Source organism: Coregonus clupeaformis, chromosome 25 (assembly GCF_020615455.1).
Source record: "Coregonus clupeaformis isolate EN_2021a chromosome 25, ASM2061545v1, whole genome shotgun sequence".
Lineage (NCBI taxonomy): Eukaryota > Metazoa > Chordata > Actinopteri > Salmoniformes > Salmonidae > Coregonus > Coregonus clupeaformis.
Genome location: NC_059216.1, coordinates 17,551,616 through 17,571,918, shown reverse-complemented (window position 1 = coordinate 17,571,918; position 20,303 = coordinate 17,551,616). Strand labels below are relative to the sequence as shown.

Below are 20,303 nucleotides of genomic sequence, written 5' to 3'. Positions count from 1 at the left end.
ATTGGATCCTTATGGTGGACTGGGAATGAACCGTTTATTTTTTTAGCAAGAACAGAGCAGTCCTCTCAAAGTAGAAATTGATTATTTTTGACAGTCAGTCGTCATGTACTTGTGTGTTTTTCTCCAAATATCCAAGGGCTGCCTGGCTCAGTGCCTGTCTGTAGAAAGATCACAGTCCGGTGTGTGGATAGATATAGAACACTGTGTGTGTCCTCTGTGGTTGTGTTGTGACAGGTTGGACATATTTTGGTCCTCTTCTTCAAAGGGTCCTGGAGTAGACAAAGACCTGGGAACCTCTCATTCTGTTCCTTTATTGGACCATCACTTCATTTGACATCATCAAACAAAATTCGATTTTGATATAGACGGAGTGTACAAAACATTAGGAACACCTTCCTAATATTGAGTTGCACCCCCCTTTGCCCTCAGAACAGGCTCAATTCATTGGGGCATTGGGATACTGACCCATGTTGACTCAAAAGCTTCCCACAGTTGTGTCAAGTTGGTTGGATGTCCTTTGGGTGGTGGACCATTCTTGATACACACAGGGAACTGTTGAGCGTGAAAAACCCAGCAGCGTTGCAGTTCTTGACACAAACCGGTGCGCCTGGCACCTACTACCATACCCCGTTCAAAGGCACTTTGTCTTGCCAATTCACCCTCTGAATGGCACACATACACAATCCATGTCTCAATTGTCTAAAGGCTTAAAAGTCATTCTTTAACCTGTCTCCTCCCCTTCATCTACACTGATTGACGTGGATTTAACAAGTGACATCAATAAGAGATCATAGCTTTCACCTGGATTCACCTGGTCAGTCTATGTTATGGAAAGAGCAGGTGTTCATAATGTTTTGTACACTCAGTGTACCATTGTTTGTGGGGATTTGTTGTTCCTTTAGTCTGTTCTCTATTAGCATATGTTTTGGGTATAGGTGAGGGTAGACATGTTTCACCTGCCTTGAGGAGTTGTCTCTTTCCTGCCACATTACACAATAATGTTGCCAGATGGACCATCTTTAAGTGGTGTTGTTTGGAGGTTTACTCTTTAGAAGCTGTTACCAATGGAGGCTGCACCAGGTGCTTATCAGTAGGTAGAGATACCTTAGTATCCTGTCACACAGAGAAGACTGAGAGAGTCCAAGATCAAGTTAGCTCAGTAGGAGTATAACATGTTCTGTGGTCAATGTTGCAGTTAAAACTGTTTAGTCATGAAGGGTGAGTAGAGATCAGTCAGACTTTGTAAAACTCCTTTGGGTTGGATAAAGGTTCCCAGTCCACAGTAAGCTGTGTTTTCCCCAGCGCTGGGCTTGGAGTTTTGGGTAATACCCTCTGGATCCAGAGTTGGATTTAGCTCAAGCTTCTAGGGGGGTGTGTGGCCATGAAGACAGCCAACAGGAGTTGTGTCTACAGTCAACATACTATAATAACAGTGTGTATTTAGTAAGAAGTAATAGTACCCCCTGTGTGTCGCAATCCCATGCCAGCGCTATGATGTATGTACAGTGCATTCAGAAAGTAGTCAGACCCCTTTACTTTTTCCACATTTTGCTACATTACAGCCTTATTCTAAAATGGATTAAATAGTTTTTTCCCCTCATCAATCTACACACAATATCCCATAATGAAAAAGCAAAAACAGGTTTTTAGAAATTTTAGCAAATGTATTAGAAATAAAAAATTGAAATATCACATTTACATAAGTATTCAGACCCTTTACTCTGTACTTTGTTGAAGCACCTTTGGCAGCGATTACAGCCTCAAGTATTCTTGGGTATGATGCCACAAGCTTGGCACACCTGTATTTGGAGAGTTTCTCCTATTCTTCTCTGCAGAAGGATCAAGGATCTCTGTACTTTGCTCCGTTCATCTTTCCCTCGATCCTGACTAGTCTCCCAGTCCCTGCCGCTGAAAAACATCCCCACAGCATGATGCTGCCACTACCATGGTTCACCGTAGGGATGGTGCCAGGTTTCCTCCAGACGTGACGCTTGGCATTCAGGCCAAAGAGTTCAATCTTGGTTTCATCAGACCAGAGAATCTTGTTTCTCATGGTCTGAGAGACCTTTAGGTGCCTTTTGTCAAACTCCAAGTGGGCTGTCATGTGCCTTTTTACTGTGGAGTGGCTTCCGTCTGGCCACTCTACCATAAAGGCCTGATTGATGGAGTGCTGCAGAGATGTTGTCCTTCTGGAAGTTTCTCCCATCTCCACAGAGGAACTCTGGAGCTCTGTCAGAGTGACCATCAGGTTCTTGGTCACCTCCCTGACCAAGGCCCTTTTCCCCCGATTGCTCAGTTTGTCCGGGCGGCCAGCTCTAGGAAGAGTCTTGGTGGTTCCAAACTTCTTCCATTTAAGAATAATGGAGGCCACTATGTTCTTGGGGACCTTAAATGGTGCAGAAAGTTTTTGGTACCCTTCCCCAGTTCTGTGCCTCGACATAATCCTGTGTCGGAGCTCTACGGACAATTCCTTCGACCTCATGGCTTGGTGTTTGCGCTGACAACTGTGGGGCCTTATATAGACAGGTGTGTGCCTTTCCAAATCATGTCCAATCAATTGAATTTACCACAGGTGGACTCCAATCAAGTTGTAGAAACATCTCAAGGATGATCAATGGAAACAGTATGCACCTGAGCTCAATTTCTAGTCGCATAGCGAAGGGTCTGAATACTTATGTACAGTTGAAGTCGGAAGTTTACATACACTTAGGTTGGAGTCATTAAAACTTGTTTTTCAACCACTCCAAAAATGTCTTGTTAACAAACGATAGTTTTGGCAAGTCGGTTAGGACATCTACTTTGAGCATGACACAAGTAATTTTTCCAACAATTGTTTACAGACAGATTATTTCACTTATAATTCACTGTATCACAATTCCAGTGGGTCAGAAGTTTACATACACTAAGTCGACTGTGCCTTTAAACAGCTTGGAAAATTCCAGAAAATGATGTCATGGCTTTAGAAGCTTCTGATAGGCTAATTGACATCATTTGAGTCAATTGGAGGTGTACCTGTGGATGTATTTCAAGGCCTACCTTCAAACTCAGTGCCTTTTTGCTTGACATCATGGGAAAATCAATAGAAATCAGCCAAAACCTCAGAAAAACAATTGTAGACCTCCACAAGTCTGGTTCATCCTTGGGAGCAATTTCCAAATGCTTGAAGGTACCACGTTCATCTGTACAAACAATAGTACGCAAGTATAAACACCATGGGACCACGCAGCCGTCATACCGCTCAGGAAGGAGATGCGTTCTGTCTCCTAGAGATGAACGTACTTTGGTGCGAAAAGTGCAAATCAATCCCAGAACAGCAAAGGACCTTGTGAAGATGCTGGAGGAAACTGGTACAAAAGTATCTATATCCACAGTAAAACAAGTCTTATATCGACATAACCTGAAAGGCCGCTCAGCAAGGAAGAAGCCACTGCTCCAAAACCGCCATAAAAAAGCCAGACTACGGTTTGCAATTGCACATGGGGACAAAGATCGTACTTTTTGGAGAAATGTCCTCTGGTCTGATGAAACAAAAATAGAACTGTTTGGCCATAATGACCATCGTTATGTTTGGAGGAAAAAGGGGAATGCTTGCAAGATGAAGAACACCATCCCAACCGTGAAGCACTGGGGTGGCAGCATCATGCTGTTGGGGTGCTTTGCTGCAGGAGGGACTGGTGCACTTCACAAAATAGATGGAATCATGAGGAAGGGAAATTATGTGGATATATTGAAGCAACATCTCAAGACATCAGTCAGGAAGTTAAAGCTTGGTCGCAAAAGGTTCTTCCAAATGGACAATGAGCCCAAGCATACTTCCAAAGTTGTGGCAAAATGGCTTAAGGACAACAAATTCAAGGTATTGGAGTGGCCATCACAAAGCCCTGAGCTCAATCCTATAGAAAATATGTGGGCAGAACTGAAAAAGCGTGTGCGAGCAAGGAGGCCTACAAACCTGACTCAGTTACACCAGCTCTGTCAGGAGGAATGGGCCAAAATTCACCCAACTTATTTTGGGAAGCTTGTGGAAGGCTACTCGAAACGTTTGACCCAATTTAAACAATTGAAAGGCAATGCTACCAAATACTAATTGAGTGTATGTAAACTTCTGACCCACTGGGAATGTGATGAAAGAAATAAAAGCTGAAATAAATAATTGTCTCTACTATTATCCTGACATTTCACATTCTTAAAATAAAGTGGTGATCCTAACTGACCTAACACAGGGAATTTTTACTAGGATTAAATGTCAGGAATTGTGAAAAACTGAGTTTAAATGTATTTGGTTAAGGTGTATGTAAACTTCCGACTTCAACTGTAAATAAGGTATTTCAGTTTATTTTTTATTTTTATAAATTTGCAAAAATGTGTGTAGATTGATGAAGATTTGTATTTATTTAATCTATTTTAGAATAAGGCTGTAACGTAACAAAATGTGGAAAAAGTGAAGGGGTCTGAATACTTTCCGAATGCATTGTGTGTGTGTATGTATGTATGTATGTATGTACGTACAGTGGGGAAAAAAAGTATTTAGTCAGCCACCAATTGTGCAAGTTCTCCCACTTAAAAAGATGACAGAGGCCTGTAATTTTCATCATAGGTACACGTCAACTATGACAGACAAAATGAGGGAAAAAAATCCAGAAAATCACATTGTAGGATTTTTAATGAATTTATTTGCAAATTATGGTGGAAAATAAGTATTTGGTCAATAACAAAAGTTTCTCAATACTTTGTTATATACCCTTTGTTGGCAATGACACAGGTCAAAAGTTTTCTGTAAGTCTTCACAAGGTTTTCACACACTGTTGCTGGTATTTTGGCCCATTCCTCCATGCAGATCTCCTCTAGAGCAGTGATGTTTTGGGGCTGTCGCTGGGCAACACGGACTTTCAACTCCCTCCAAAGATTTTCTATGGGGTTGAGATCTGGAGACTGGCTAGGCCACTCCAGGACCTTGAAATGCTTCTTACGAAGCCACTCTTCGTTGCCCGGGCGGTGTGTTTGGGATCATTGTCATGCTGAAAGACCCAGCCATGTTTCATCTTCAATGCCCTTGCTGATGGAAGGAGGTTTTCACTCAAAATCTCCACGATACATGGCCCCATTCATTCTTTCCTTTACACGGATCAGTCGTCCTGGTCCCTTTGCAGAAAAACAGCCCCAAAGCATGATGTTTCCACCCCCATTCTTCACAGTAGGTATGGTGTTCTTTGGATGCAACTCAGCATTCTTTGTCCTCCAAACACGACGAGTTGAGTTTTTACCAAAAAGTTATATTTTGGTTTCATCTGACCATTTGACATTCTCCCAATCCTCTTCTGGATCATCCAAATGCACTCTAGCAAACTTAAGACGGGCCTGGACATGTACTGGCTTAAGCAGGGGGACACGTCTTGCACTGCAGGATTTGAGTCCCTGGCGGTGTAGTGTGTTACTGATGGTAGGCTTTGTTACTTTTGTCCCAGCTCTCTGCAGGTCATTCACTAGGTCCCCCCGTGTGGTTCTGGGATTTTTGCTCACCGTTCTTGTGATCATTTTGACCCCACGGGGTGAGATCTTGCGTGGAGCCCCAGATCGAGAGAGATTATCAGTGGTCTTGTATGTCTTCCATTTCCTAATAATTGCTCCCACAGTTGATTTCTTCAAACCAAGCTGCTTACCTATTGCAGATTCAGTCTTCCCAGCCTGGTGCAGGTCTACAATTTTGTTTCTGGTGTCCTTTGACAGCTCTTTGGTCTTGGCCATAGTGGAGTTTGGAGTGTGACTGTTTGAGGTTGTGGACAGGTGTATTTTATACTGATAACAAGTTCAAACAGGTGCCATTAATACAGGTAACGAGTGGAGGACAGAGGAGCCTCTTAAAGAAGAAGTTACAGGTCTGTGAGAGCCAGAAATATTGCTTGTTTGTAGGTGACCAATACAACAAAGTATTGAGAAACTTTTGTTATTGACCAAATACTTATTTTCCACCATAATTTGCAAATAAATTCATAAAAAATCCTACAATGTGATTTTCTGGAATTTTAATCTCAATTTGTCTGTCATAGTTGACGTGTACCTATGTTGAAAATTACAGGCCTCTCTCATCTTTTTAAGTGGGAGAACTTGCACAATTGGTGGCTGACTAAATACTTTTTTCCCCCACTGTGTGTGTGTGTGTATATAGTATAGTGTTTAGTTACCCTCTATAGGTTGCTCCATCAATTGATGCTGTTACCATAGTAACACACTTATTGCTACAGAGTCCTTTAACTTGGTGAAATCATAGCTACGTTGTTTGAGTATTGCCACGTTCACATGCTATCGGAAACTCGGAACCTCTGGGAAACTCGGGATCATCTTTCTACAACGACTAAGCAAGTAGGAAATGTCAAGAGTTTTTCTAGTTCCGACTAACACGTGAACGCGGCATAATGTTAAGCAATCTGTTTGACAACTTCTGTTTGACCTCATTGGTAGTAAAGCTCGCCTCAAACATCACAACGGGCCAAATAGTCGGGAATGTGATAATGAAACAGACGAGAGTCTGAGGATCAGAGACAGCTGTGTTGTGAATAGTAATCTGCTGTCAGAGCTCTGTTCTACATCAGTCTATAGAGGAATAGTCATAATCTCTCTTCTATCTGTAGCTGGTGTTTAATATTACTACAAGAGCGCAGGAGTTTTGGGGGTTGATCCTGTATATTGTCAGTTGCAGCTGTTGGCCCCCTATCATCAGTTCTACTATAGTAAATGGAGCCTTGTTGTTATAAGGGGTTTGGGAGGTTTGTCGGGTATGTTGTCATGAAGGGTTTATATCCAGCTAGTTACAGTTGTCCACTTTTCCTCTCTGACGCTGTACAGTATTTTGAAGATACCGTCCAGTCGACTGTTTTGATTTCAATTTGTATTATTTTAAGCTTGACTCTGCCATGGAGTGTTTCTTTTTATATAGTGACAGCTGCTGTGGCTCTGTTTGTGTGTGTGTGTGTGTGTGTGTGTGTGTGTGTTTTGTGGTCACCAGTAATGACTAGCCTACAGGAACACATCACAGTCTCCTTTTAAAAGCATAATAAACAGTGCTATCATTAGCTGAGTTCTGCCCATTGTTTAGAAGCCCTAGACTGTGTGTACATAGTTGAGTATTTTAGGGGCCTCATCCATTATTACCATAAGGTTTTGTGTAGCCTATAAAATATTTACTTTGGAATTTCATCAAAGAGAGATTAGCCACAACAAAGTCCCATAATATTTGATAACTAATTTAAGCATTCTAATGTAATGTATTTCATTACAGTAAGGGACACCATAATTGGCCTGACAACTCAAACTTAATTCTTCCTCTGATCTATCGTTCGCTACATACTTCAGTCTGAGACTGCCATGATTGAAGTTATTTGTGGTGAAGTCAAAATGAAGGGGTGTTGTACAAAACAAAGTCATCAGCAATTGGATAATCTCTAACCAATCAGAGTATCAAAGCCAATTAAGAATTTTCGAAATGTCGCTTTACCCACGTGTGTTCTGGCTCTGGACCGACCCATTGTTTTCTGGGACCAATCAGACAGTCTAGAATGGATTTCCATTCTATAAATCGCCGGGGAGGTACTCGGATCCAGACTCATTGCGGAGAAGAAACGAACGTCCGTAGGCGTGGTGTAGCGATTGGCCAGAGCAATGAGTTTGGGTAGCCAGGCAATACCATCATATCATGGCTTCAAGTTGCACAGTAAACCTTGTTAAATCTTGGCATATGTCCCATCATGCATGCTTTAGTTGCATATTCAATAGTGCTTTGGTATTTGATTAGGCAATTTAATCAAGTCTTGCATAAACATAAGGGTCTCTAAGGGATCACTTTGTGGTTGTTTGTGGAAAAGCAAGAGAGTACACTTTCGTTCAGCACAGCATGCTTTGAATATCCAGTCAGTAACTTAACCTACCCTGCACCTTCTGAGAAACTCAGCCCAACACCCAGTCCTGATGTTGAGCAGTAGAATGGCTTTTAACAGAGATGTGAATGATAAAGCCTGTCTGGATTACTTATTAACTAATAAGAGGCATCAACCACAGAGGAAGTTTCTCTGAAGGAGAGACCTCAGACCAGCGACTTGAAATCCTCTAGGCCAAGCCTGTGTGCATCACATTACGGTCTGTGTGTATTACCAAAGAGCTGACTTCCTCTGATAACAGCAATGGGTTAATGCCCTATCTACAGTATCTCTCTGTCATGGTACTCTGTTTGTTTTCCTCCTTTAATCTCTTCCAGTGGACCATCCAACTGATCCAACCCCCATTGTACCACCCTGCCAGTTCTCGTCAACCACGGTCTAAACTAGCGGCCTGCACAGGCTAAACATGTGCATGTGATTTGTCAGGGCAAGTTCAGATTTCTCTCCGTGGAGGGAGTTGTATTGTATGCCCCTGCAAGCCTGGATTTGGCTTTTCCACAATGTTCCACCTTGGCACTTATTTAATTGTTGGCAGCTGCTCTCAGATTGATTGACTAGGCCAGAGAATGTGTTGTTTCTGCAGAGCCTGCGGACTCTGACTGTAGTACCATTCAAGTCGTTTGGATGCAAGAGGATGGGACGATCAATACCTGTTTAGAGTGGAGGGTGATGGATGCTGTGACTTTATATTCTCTGCATCGCTACATCCTGATGTACTTGAGTTATATTTTTCAGGCTGAAGAGGTGACTCCAGATGCACCCTTACATACTGTGGGAACAAACTACAGGAACACAGACAGACTAACTACATACTATTTGTGTATTTAGAGGGTTTCAGAAGTCCAATGGGTATTTATGTGAACTAGTTTTCTCAGCAGTCTTTAGTGTCTGAGACCCTATTGCAGACCTCCTGCAATGTGTCTTGTTTCAGGAAACACAGGTTCAGACAGGGGGTTCACAGTTGCCGGAGGGGGTTCACAGTTGATAGCATAGAATTGAGTGATTGAGTGTGAAATGTCCTCAGTGTTCAAGGTGGGGTTGTCCTCCTCCTCATGCTAGCTCATGTTGGAACGATTCCTCATAAATCCTTTGATTGCACTGAGGAATTCCTCACAGGTATTTCGCATAACTGTGGTCTCTTTGGCTGTAATTCGGTTTTAGCTATGTCCAATTGAATTTCATAGTGATTTCTCAAACACATGCTTTGGTGATTACTTACGATACCTCCTCTGCCCTTCCTTAACCCTTTACCGGGTTGGGTTTGGTCAATTTCAATTTGGAAAAACTTTCTGAAAACCTTCCAAAAACCACCCTCCAAATACAGTTTGTTCCCACGCTGTGTCTTTGATGTTCCCTAGACCAGTGTTTCCCAACTCCTCGAGTACCCCTGGCCCAAACAGCACACATTTTTGTTGTAGCCCCGAACAAAAACACCTGATTCAACTTGTCAAGGGCTTGATGATTAGTAGTAGAATCAGGTGTGCTTGGCCGGGGCCACAACAAAAATATGTACTGTTGGGGGTACTTTAAGACCGGAGTTGGGGAAACACTGTCCTACACTCTTAGAAAAAATGATTCCAAAAGGGTTATTCGGCTGTCCCCATAGGAGAACACTTTTTGGTTCCAGGCAGAACCCTTCTGGGTTCCATATAGAACCCTCTGTAGAAAGGGCTCTACATGGAACCCAAAAGCGTTCTACCTGGAACCAAAAGGGTTCTTTCTACCTGGAACCAAAAAGGGTTCTTCAAATGGTTCTCTTATGGGGACAGCCGAAGAACCCTTTTAGGTTCTACATAGCACCTTTTTTTCTAAGAGTGTAGAGGATGAGTCTGTAGTGAGTGCAGGAGAGGGGTGTCCGTATCAGCGGCTTTGTCTGGCCTGACCTAAATACCCAGCCATGTGGACACTAATGGGGACAAACATGTGGAGCCAGTAAACAACACCTCCAGCACCTTCATCACCACGTTGGCCCTGGGACTGCCTGGAGACAGGGGCCTGGAGACAGGGGCCTGGAGACAGGGGCCTGGACACAGGGGCCTGGACACAGGGGGAGAGACTGTAGTGCTATATTTGTATTTATTATGGATCCCCATTAGCTTCTGCCAAGGCAGCAGCTACTCTTCCTGGGGTCTAGCAAAATTAAGGCAGTTATACATTTTAAAAATACAATACATTCATAACAGATTTCACAACATATTGTGTGCCCTCAGGCCTCTACTCTACTACCACATATCTATAACACAAAATCCATGTGTACAAAATCCATGTGTACATGTGTGTATAGTGCGTATGTAGCCTCTCTGTCTCTGGTTCCAGACTTTGGTCTGATATGAACCATCTCTTAGTGAGATAGGATCAGTGTTTTATATCTAACCCACCCCACTGCTAGTGTAATATCAGTGTAGTGTACTGTAGGTCATATGTTTTCTATCTGCACCACCTGCTGTAATCCAGCGTGCTAGTTGTGGGGGATAAGTGCAGATCAAAGCAGACCTCTGGTGTGGGATCAGGAACAGGCCCGGTCCGTGTTGATGCTGGTTCAGGTTTATTTTGGTTTGGCCTATGGGTGGGGAACTTCATATATTATGAAAGGAGAAGGTCGAGAAATGTACCCCAGTCTGTGTGTTTCTGGTAATCGGGGGCCCTCATTATAAGCACATGTGCGGCGATGGGTTATGCTGCTCTGTTCTCTGCTGGATGGGTAGTTTAGTGACTAAGACTGGCTGGCTGACTCTGGCTGACTGGCTAGCACTGTAGACTCAGGACTGATGTTCCTCAGAGGGGTGACCTCTGGAGGAGCTAGGGGTCAGGCAGAGATCAGCGGATGATTTGGCCAAAGCCCTGGGGAATAATGGGAGGGAGAGGACTCAGCTACACAGCTCTAGCTGCAGTGTATGATGGGTAATGCCACTCACAACTGGAGCCTTGACAGACTTTCTCAAACAGTCATACCATACTCCGTCCGTAATGACGGTTTTGTCAAAATGCATTTGCATGAACAATTATTGGCATTGTTAAACATGTTACGGGTATTCTGGACATTTGTCTGTTCACTCTTTGCAGTGCTGCTTGTTCCCATAGTAACGCTTATTGAGGAGTGCCAAGTTCCACATAATAAGTCACTAAACGTTGTTCACTAGACGACACAATTTATCACCTCCTCTAAAAGGTGCTGTTAGCGTAACAATTACTGTGTTTACAGTATAAAGTGACATTTCATACTGAATTGATTCGTGACAGGGGGAGGACCGGACACACACAGCCCTTTCTGTCCCAGCGCGCGCCAGGCTTTCTGAATAGAACCACAGTTGCTTGCTTAATTACGACATTACGGTTCACTCGTTCTCGATTTACATAACACTTTTGTGTTTGTTTGTTTGTTTGACTCAAAGCGGACTATAATGGTGCTCTTTTTGGTGAAAAGAGCTGTTATTATTTTTGCTCCTCTTTCGGTTGCCGGGACACCATTGGCTGTTAAGCGGTATTGCCATAGTAACCTCCACACACACTAAGCAGAAATACCTCCCTCCCTGTTACTGTCCCTCGGCTCGCTGGAAGGGGCACATTAACTGTGTTCTTTCTCATTTCTAGGAGATTTCTGAATGTAAATACCTACTTATCTCCTACTGTGTTAAGCCTGACCCCAGAAATCGTTAAGGTCAACTATTAACTATCAACCTTTTTTTCATAACTTGAAAAAAACCACTGTTTAGAACGTTTTGTGCAATACTACAGCCCCCTGGATTACTGCTCCAAACAACAGAATTGAACACAACCTCTGCAGATTCAGTATTGATGTGTTGGTTCTATTCTGTCCATAGGGAACCAGAGGGTCTCAGTCAGCAGTCTGCTGGTGTGTCATGGTCTGCTGCTGGTGGGGACCAACCTGGGGGTGACAGTGGCCCTCTCTGTCCCCAGACTACAGGGAATCCCCAAGGTCACAGGTGGGTGCATCTTCCCTGAAGATTATTCCAGATTATCTAAAACTCCCAATGAGGAATTATATGGCAATCCATCCATTTGGTGTCATAGTTTGGGGGTAAAGGAAGGGATTTGGGAACCAAGTGCTTTAAGGACTTTGCCATTGTAACTGGAGCACAACATAGGTTAATGGGCCTCAGTCATTATCCTTCAGGTCCCAGCCCTGCCTTCTGTCTCTTAATTGATATGACTCAAAGCCAATTTCCGTGTGCCTCTGGTCTACTGAATTCTTAGTCTCTGGAGGCTACTGCTAAAAGCGGGCAATTTCAAACACATATGTAGTTACTAACAGTATTTTCCAGTGACTTTATATGGAGTAATGTGTGTCTGGATATTTGGCTGTCGTAGGACGGGGCATGGTATCCTTCCACGCCCACCGCGGCCCAGTAAAGTTCCTCACCATGGCAGCCGCCGTGTGCAACCGGCCCTCCGGCAACCCAGGCAGCCCAGGCAGCAGCCTACCTAGCCAGCCAGGGGACACCCAGGACAGGGAAAAGGCCCAGGCCTCCCCACCTCCAACCCCAAGCTCCACACCCGCTCTGGCTCCCACCCAGGGCCAGGGAGTGTGGTTTGGGGAGGCAGGCTGCACCTCCATGGCCATCCAGGACTCCCTGTCGTCCTCTTGTGGCTCCCTGGCTCTGTCCCAGGGCTCTCTGGAGCACGGGCCCGAGGACGGGGCCATCTATGACCTGGTCAATGATCCGGCCCACCACCAGAGGGGCAGGAGGGTCCAGAAGGTGAACGTCAGCTCTCTGCTGGTGGTGTCGGGTGGGCTGGGTCACCACAGGGTCAACAGGAAGACCAAACAGTCCCGTCAGGAGGAGACTGTGTCCACCATCATGGTGTGGCAGATCCCTCTACTCAACATGTGAGAGACCTAGTACAGTGCAACAAGGTGAGTGGGGCCGTAGTCACTGTAGTAGTCAATAGTGTTAATGGTTTAATAACCACTCACACGACAATAGTAATAATCCTGTCATTCTCTCACTTTCTCCTCAGACTGAGGATGCTGCAGGTCCTACTTGAAGTGAGTAACACTCGACTAAGTGACACTTGACTCCAAAGGATATCCATTAATTCCCATGGTTGTCTGGACTTTGGGATCAATCAACTCAACTATGTGTCTTATAATGAGAAATACTCCAGAGGGCATTACATGAATAATGGCAAGAGTTTCTGATATCTCCCACCCAGTGACCTTTAGCCTTCTGTTCATGTGGGACATTCCCATTGGGTAATGGGTACTAATGGATCAATACAATCTAACCACTTAATAATGGCAACTGACTTTGCTTACAGCATTCAATACCTGGACCGTTAACAACATGGTGGAAGACGAATTCAATGAAGAGAACATGAATATGTAGAAAAACCACTGAAATGTCCTTAATGTTATTCTTATTATGTTATTTTCATAGAGGACCAATGAAATGTTACTTGTCTTCAGTTGTTATAACATGGCTAATATATTCTGTGTTACTGAGACATTGGGCCAGATCATCAGTGTTGATGACACAATAATTGTATCTGGGCTAATCACGTAGACAGACATCAGACATTCCCATTTTCCTATGTGGACAGAGTTTGAGGAAAGCCGGGCAAGGTGACTTTTCATCTCTGTTGCTTTGAACAATGTCTACTATGACACTTCCACTGTTAGGAACAGGCATTCTTTGGGGCCAAAGCCTTCTTATGAGCATCTCCATTGGCCAGTCTATGTTCTATAAATTGGGTCTGTTAATAGATATGTTAACTTGTTTGTTATTGGGTCAAGGAGAGATCCTTTGTCTGCAATGGTGCCCTTATTTCATTGGTACACTGAAGCTTAAAAGTGTCCTTATGTTGTCATCAGGAGGCTATGGACCGTGAGTGGGTGCTGATATGAGGTATGATGGGACTTCCTGGCTGGCCAGGTTTCCTGTAGATCCTAAATGGAGGGAGAGTCACTAACTGTTACCAGATTAAAATAAGGGGTTGTTCCTTGCCCAAATACATTTTTTGTCACTAAAGGATATTTTAAAAAAATGAATCTAAAGCGTTATAATTGTGTCCCATTTTGTATGTATTCTGTTGTGTATATTAACAAATCTATACATGTTTTATTCAGCAGCTTTGTGTATGTTGTATTTACAAACTGTCGATTTGTTTTCATCTAGTTTAATGTATGCATGCTCAGCCTGCTCACCTTATTTCAACCAAAAACCTGCACTATTTCAAATATGCTGCCAGTATGTATAGCCTCGGTATTTGGTCCAATACCAACTCTCCACACCGAACAACAAGGTTATTTATGTCAGGGTTTCCCAAACCGTCTTCATGCTGCCCACATAGTGTAACACAATCATGTTCAAATGTATTACTGTATTATCTATATTAGCAAAAATATATTCTAGAAGTTGAAGTTTAGTGTCCCTGCCTTATCCAAATGATTCCCCTTACGTCATATTTTTCCAGTAATAGCTTATACTGTAAACGCATGTACTGTATAGTGTACCCAAACATTTTCCATAGGATGTCTAATTTATCTAATGTCCTGATGACTCTTCTGTCTTGGGGGTAAAGGTCAACCAGAGTCTAAGTAGGCAGCACCTCCGTAACACACAGTATCTAGGGCCCTGCTTTTTGCGCAATCATGTGACACCTGGATTTTAACTATTATTTAAAGCTTTTTCATCACTGTCCCCTTTTCTTTTTATGTCAGATGGTCCAGCACCATCCTCAGACAACTGCTTTCATTCTTGGTGTAATTCAAATTTCTCGATTAGGCTTCAAATACAGGCTAAAATCTTGCCATGTCACATGATTGCGCAAACAGTAGGGCCCTATCACCACAGAGCAATCCCAGGGTTGTGTCCTGTCTGACTGTGTTGTCATTCACACTGGGAGACAGCCTTGACTTACACACACACACCGTTTGTTTTCCCTGACCCTGCATGGTATCCATGGAGACTGTCCATGATCCATGTCAGCATGGCTGTGTGTGAGTGTGATTTCTCTCCTCACAGCGTGTTGTGTGTGGCATGTCTGCTCCTCAAGATAATACTGAGGGACAAACATGCATTATATTCTGAATGGAAGGAAGATAGTGAATCCTTAAATGGAGTGGATTTGTTTTGTTGTGGCTATGGCATGCTTTCTCTCTGTGCTCTCTGGGTTCATCATCTGTCCCAGGCAGGAATGCTGCAGTTTAATCCATGGCGCTGATTGTACTATGGTGCCCTTGTGTTGGCCCAGGGTGGCTCCTCTATTTTTATACACTATATATACAAAAGTATGTGGGCACCCCTTCAAATTAGTGGATTTGGCTAATTCAGCCACACCCGTTGCTGACAGGTGTATAAAATCGAGCACACAGCCATGCAATCTCCATAGAAAAGATTGGCAGTAGAATGACCTTACTGAAGAGCTCAGTGACTCAACGTGGCACCGTCATAGGATGCCACCTTTCCAACAAGTCAGTTCGTAAAATGTCTGCCCTGCTAGAGCTGCCCCGGTAAAGTGCTGTTATTGTGAAGTGGAAACGTCTAGGAGCAACAACGGCTCAGCCGCAAAGTGGTAGGCCACACAAGCTCACAAAACGGGACCGGCGATTGCTGAAGTGCGTAAAAATTCTGTCCTCGGTTGCAACACTCACTACCGAGTTCCAAACTGCCAATGGAAACAACGTCAGCACAAGAACTGTTCGTTGGGAGCTTCATGAAATGGGTTTCCATGGCCGAGCAGCCGCACACAAGCCTAAGATCACCATGCGCAATGCCAAGCGTCGGCTGGAGTGGTGTAAAGCTCGCCGTCGGCTGGAGTGGTGTAAAGCTTGGACTCTGGAGCAGTGGAAACGCAGATGCCAAGAGAACGCTACATGCCACAATGCATAGTGCCAACTGTAAAGTTAGGTGGAGGAGGAATAATGGTCTGGGGAAGTTTTTCATGGTTTGGGCTAGGCCCCTTAGTTCCAGTGAAAATAAATCTTAACGCTACAGCATACAATGACATTCTAGCCGATTCTGTGCTTGCAACTTTGTGTCAACAGTTTGGGGAAGGCCCTTTCCGGTTTCAGCATGACAATGCCCACGTGCACAAAGCAAGGTCCATACAGAAATGGTTTGTCGAGATTGGTGTGGAAGAACTTGACTGGCCTGCACAGAGCCCTAACTCAACCCCATCGAACACCTTTGGGATGAATTGGAACGCTGACTGCGAGCCAGGCCTAATCACCCAACATCAGTGCCTGACCTCACTAATTCTTTTGTGGCTGAATGGAAGCTAGTCCCTGCAGCAATGTTCCAACATCTCGTGGAAAGCCTTCCCAGAAGAGTGGAGGTTGTTATAGCAGCAAAAGGGGGACCAACTCCATATTAATGTCTATGATTTTGGAATGAGATGTTCAACGAGCAGGTGTCCACATACTTTTGGTAATGTAGTGTATGTACAGTGCCTTCAGAAAGTATTCACACGCCTTTACTTTTTCCACATTTTGTTGTGTTACAGCCTGAATTTAAAATGGATTTAGATTTTGTGTCACTGTCCAACACACAATAATCCTAAGCGGAATAATGTTTAGACATTTTTACAAATTCATAAATGTGAAGCTGAAATGTCTTGAGTCAATAAGTATTCAACCACTTTGTTATGGCAAGCCTAAATAAGTTCAGGAGTAAAACTCTTAGTGCAATAATAGTGTTTAACATGACTTTTGAATGACTACATCGTCCCCACACATACAATTATCTGTAAGGTCTCTCAGTCGAGCTGTGAATTTCAAATACAGATTCAACCAAAAGACCATGGAGGTTTTCCAATGCCTTGCAAATAAGGGCACCTATTGGTAGATGGGTAAAAAAACTTAAAAAAACAGACATTGAATATCCCTTTGAGCATGGTGAAGTTATAAATTACACTTTGGATGCTGTATCAATACACCCAGTCACTACAAAGATACAAGCATCCTTCCTAACTCAGTTGCCGGAGAGGAAGGAAACCACTCAGGGATTTGACCATGAGGCCAATGGTGACTTTAAAACAGTTACAGAGTTTAATGACTGTGATAGGAGAAAACTGAGGATGGATCAACAACATTGTAGTTACTCCACAATACTAACCTAAATGACAGAGTGAAAGAAAAAAGCCTGTACAGAATACAAATATTCCAAAACATGCATACTGTTTGCAATAAGTAAAACTGCAAAAAAATGTGGCAAAGAAATTAACTTTTTTTCCTGAATACAAAGTGTTATGTTTGGGGCAAATCCAACACAACACATCACTGAGTACCACTCTTCATATTTTGAAGAATGGGGGTGTCTGCATCCTGTTATGACTAAGGAGTTTTTTTTGGGATAAAAATAAATGGAATACAGCTAAGCACAGGCAAAATCCTTGAGAAAAACCTGCTTCAGTTTGCTTTCCAACAGACACTGGGAGACATTCACCTTTCAGCAGGACAATACCCTAAAACACAAGGCCAAATATACACTTGAGTGTACCCCTTTTGCCCTCAGAACAGCCTCAATTCGTCGGGCATGGACTACAAGGGGTTGAAAGCGTTCCACAGGGATGCTGACCCATTATTATTATTATATTATGTTGATTCCAATGCTTCCCGCAGTTGAGTCAAGTTGGCTGGATGTCCTTTGGGTGGTGCACCATACTTGAAACACTCGGGAAACTGTTTAGCGTGAAAAACCCAGCAGTGTTGCAGTTCTTGACACACTCAAACCGGTGAGCCTGGCACCTACTACCATACCCTGTTCAAAGGCAATTAAATATTTTGTCTTGCCCATTCACCCTCTGAATGGCACGTCTCAAGGCTTAAATTCCTTCTTTAACGTGTCTCCTCCCCTTCATCTACACTGATTGAAGTAGATTTAACAGGTGACATCAATAAGGGATCATAGCTTTCACCTGGATTCACTTGGTCAGTCTGTCATGGAAAGAGCAGGTGTTCCTAATGATTTGTCCACTCATTGTACACTGGAGTTGCTTACCAAGACGAGTGGCCTAGTTACAGTTTTGACTTAAATTGGCTTGAAAATCTGGCAAGATTTGAAAATGGCTGTCTAGCAATGATCAACAACCAATTTGACAGAGCTTGAAGAATTAAAAAAAGAATAATTTGCAAAGGTAATTCTAACATGTATTGACTCAGGGGTGTGAATACTTATGTAAATTAGATATTTCTGTATTTCATTTTCAATACATTTGAAAAAGATTCTAAAAACATGTTTTCACATTGTCATTATGGGGTATTGTGTGTAGATGGGTGAGACATTTAAAAAAAAAACTATTTTGAATTCAGGTTGTAACACAACAAAATGTGGAATAAGTCTAGTGGTATGAATACCCCTTTTAACCCTGTGATGAAAGTGGTTGTTTTGCTGGTTTTTAACGGTTTCTATTCTCACAAATTTAAGGGAAGCACTCGTTTGTGCATTGTTTTTCTCTATTCCATTTGGGTCATATTTAGCATTTTTGCAAAAGTCAGATTTGCAATAATTTGAAAGACTGGCCTGAGGGAGAGAGATGCTAATGTACAGTCCTTTCGGAAAGTATTCAGACCCGTTGACTTTTTCCACATTTTGTTACATTACAGCCTTATTCTAACATGTATTTTAGAATTTTTTGCAAATGTATTAAAAATAAAAAATATTCAGTATTCAGATCCTTTGCTATGAGACTCGAAATTGAGCTCCGGTGCATCCAGTTTCCACTGATCATCCTTGAGATGTTTCTACAACTTGATTGGAGTCCACCTGTGGTAAATTCAATTGATTGGACATGATTTGGAAAGGCTCACACCTGTCTATATAAGGTGCATGTCAGAGCAAAAACCAAGCCATGAGGTCGAAGGAATTGTCCGTAGAGCTCCGAGGCAGGGTTGTGTCGAGGCACAGATCTGGGGAAGGGTACCAAAAATTGTATGCAGCATTGAAGGTCCCCAAGAACACAGTGGCCTCAATCATTCTTAAATGGAAGAAGTTTGGAACCACCAAGACTCTTCCTAGAGCTGGCCGCCCAGCCAAACTGAGCAATCGGGGGAGAAGGGCCTTGGTCAGGGAGGTGACCAAGAACCCGATGGTCACTCTGACAGAGCTCCAGAGTTCCTCTGTGGAGATGAGAGAACCTTCCAGAAGGTCAACATCTCTGCAGCACTCCACCAATCAGGCCAGACGGAAGCCACTCCTCAGTAAAAGGCACATGACAGCCCGCTTGGAGTTTGCCAAAAGGCACCTAAAGACTCTCAGACCATGAGAAACAAGATTCTCTGGTCTAATGAAACCAAGATTGATCTCTTTGGCCTGATGCCAAGCATCACGTCTGGAGGAAACCTGGCACCATCCCTACGGTGAAGCATGGTGGTGGCAGCATCATGCTGTGGGGATGTTTTTCAGCGGCAGGGATTGGGAGACTAGTCAGGATCGAGGGAAAGATGAACGGAGCAAAGTACAGAGAGATCCTTAATGAAAACCTGCTTCAGAATGCTCAGGACCTCAGACTGGGGTGAAGGTTCACCTAACAGGACAACGACCCTAAGCACACAGCCAAGACAACGCAGGAGTGGCTTTGGGAGAAGTCTCTGAATGTCCTTGAGTGGCCCGGACTTGAACCCGATCGAACATCTCTGGAGAGACCTGAAAATAGCTGTGCAGCAACACTCCTCATCCAACCTGACAGAGCTTGAGAGGATCTGCAGAGAAGAATGGGAGAAACTCCCCAAATACAGGTGTGCCAAGCTTGAAGCGTCATACCCAAGACTCGAGGCTGTATTCGCTGCCAAAGGTGCTTCAACAAAGTACTGACTAAAGGGTCTGAATACTTATGTAAATGTGATATTTCCGTTTTTTTAAATATATTTTTTATATATAAATTAGGGGGGGGGGGACGACGACAATTTAATCAATTTTAGAGTAAAATGTGGAAAAAGTCAAGGGGTCTGAATACTTTCCGAAGGCAACCATAGCCCATGGTTTACAAGGCAGGTTGAAGCAATGTTCTTCCTTTCAGACTAAACTATTATGGGATGTTGTAGCATACCAAGCAGAAGGCAGTAGCCTAGTACATTTTAATGTGGACACATTGGTCTTTAGAGTTACAGTACCCCACTAGGGGAAACACAAATGTGTCCGTTTTCTAGTGAACAGCAGACTTGTTACCGGTTGGGTTGCTTTTGAAGTACAGTGGCATGGAATTAAAATCGGGGCGTTTGTATAAGAGGCGGTAGTAGGGTTTTACCAATGACAGGCTTATAACGCTCGCAGGGGCTCAGATCGCTGAGTTTCCCTCGTGGCAAATCGCGCACAACGCATGTGAAGGAATGTCGCATCTTCACCTCGGGTTGCCTCCAGCAAACCCTACAGATGGGGATAGCCATGTCTGTGTGTGTGTGTGTGTGGGGGG

General features: G+C 43.5%; 1 protein-coding gene across 2 annotated transcripts in view; it reads left to right on the top strand.

The window, feature by feature from the left end:
- Positions 1 to 14,313, top strand: part of LOC121539156 (rho guanine nucleotide exchange factor 10) — a 91,938-nt gene extending 77,625 nt beyond the window's left edge. For both annotated transcript variants that reach the window (XM_041847448.2, XM_041847447.2), the window contains 3 exons: positions 11,753 to 11,875; positions 12,261 to 12,807; positions 12,912 to 14,313. In XM_041847448.2, the coding sequence (XP_041703382.1) occupies positions 11,753 to 11,875; positions 12,261 to 12,784 (647 nt within the window). In that variant the 3' untranslated portion in view covers positions 12,785 to 12,807; positions 12,912 to 14,313. The remainder of the gene's footprint in view (positions 1 to 11,752; positions 11,876 to 12,260; positions 12,808 to 12,911) is intronic.
- Positions 14,314 to 20,303: the final 5,990 nt, after the last annotated feature.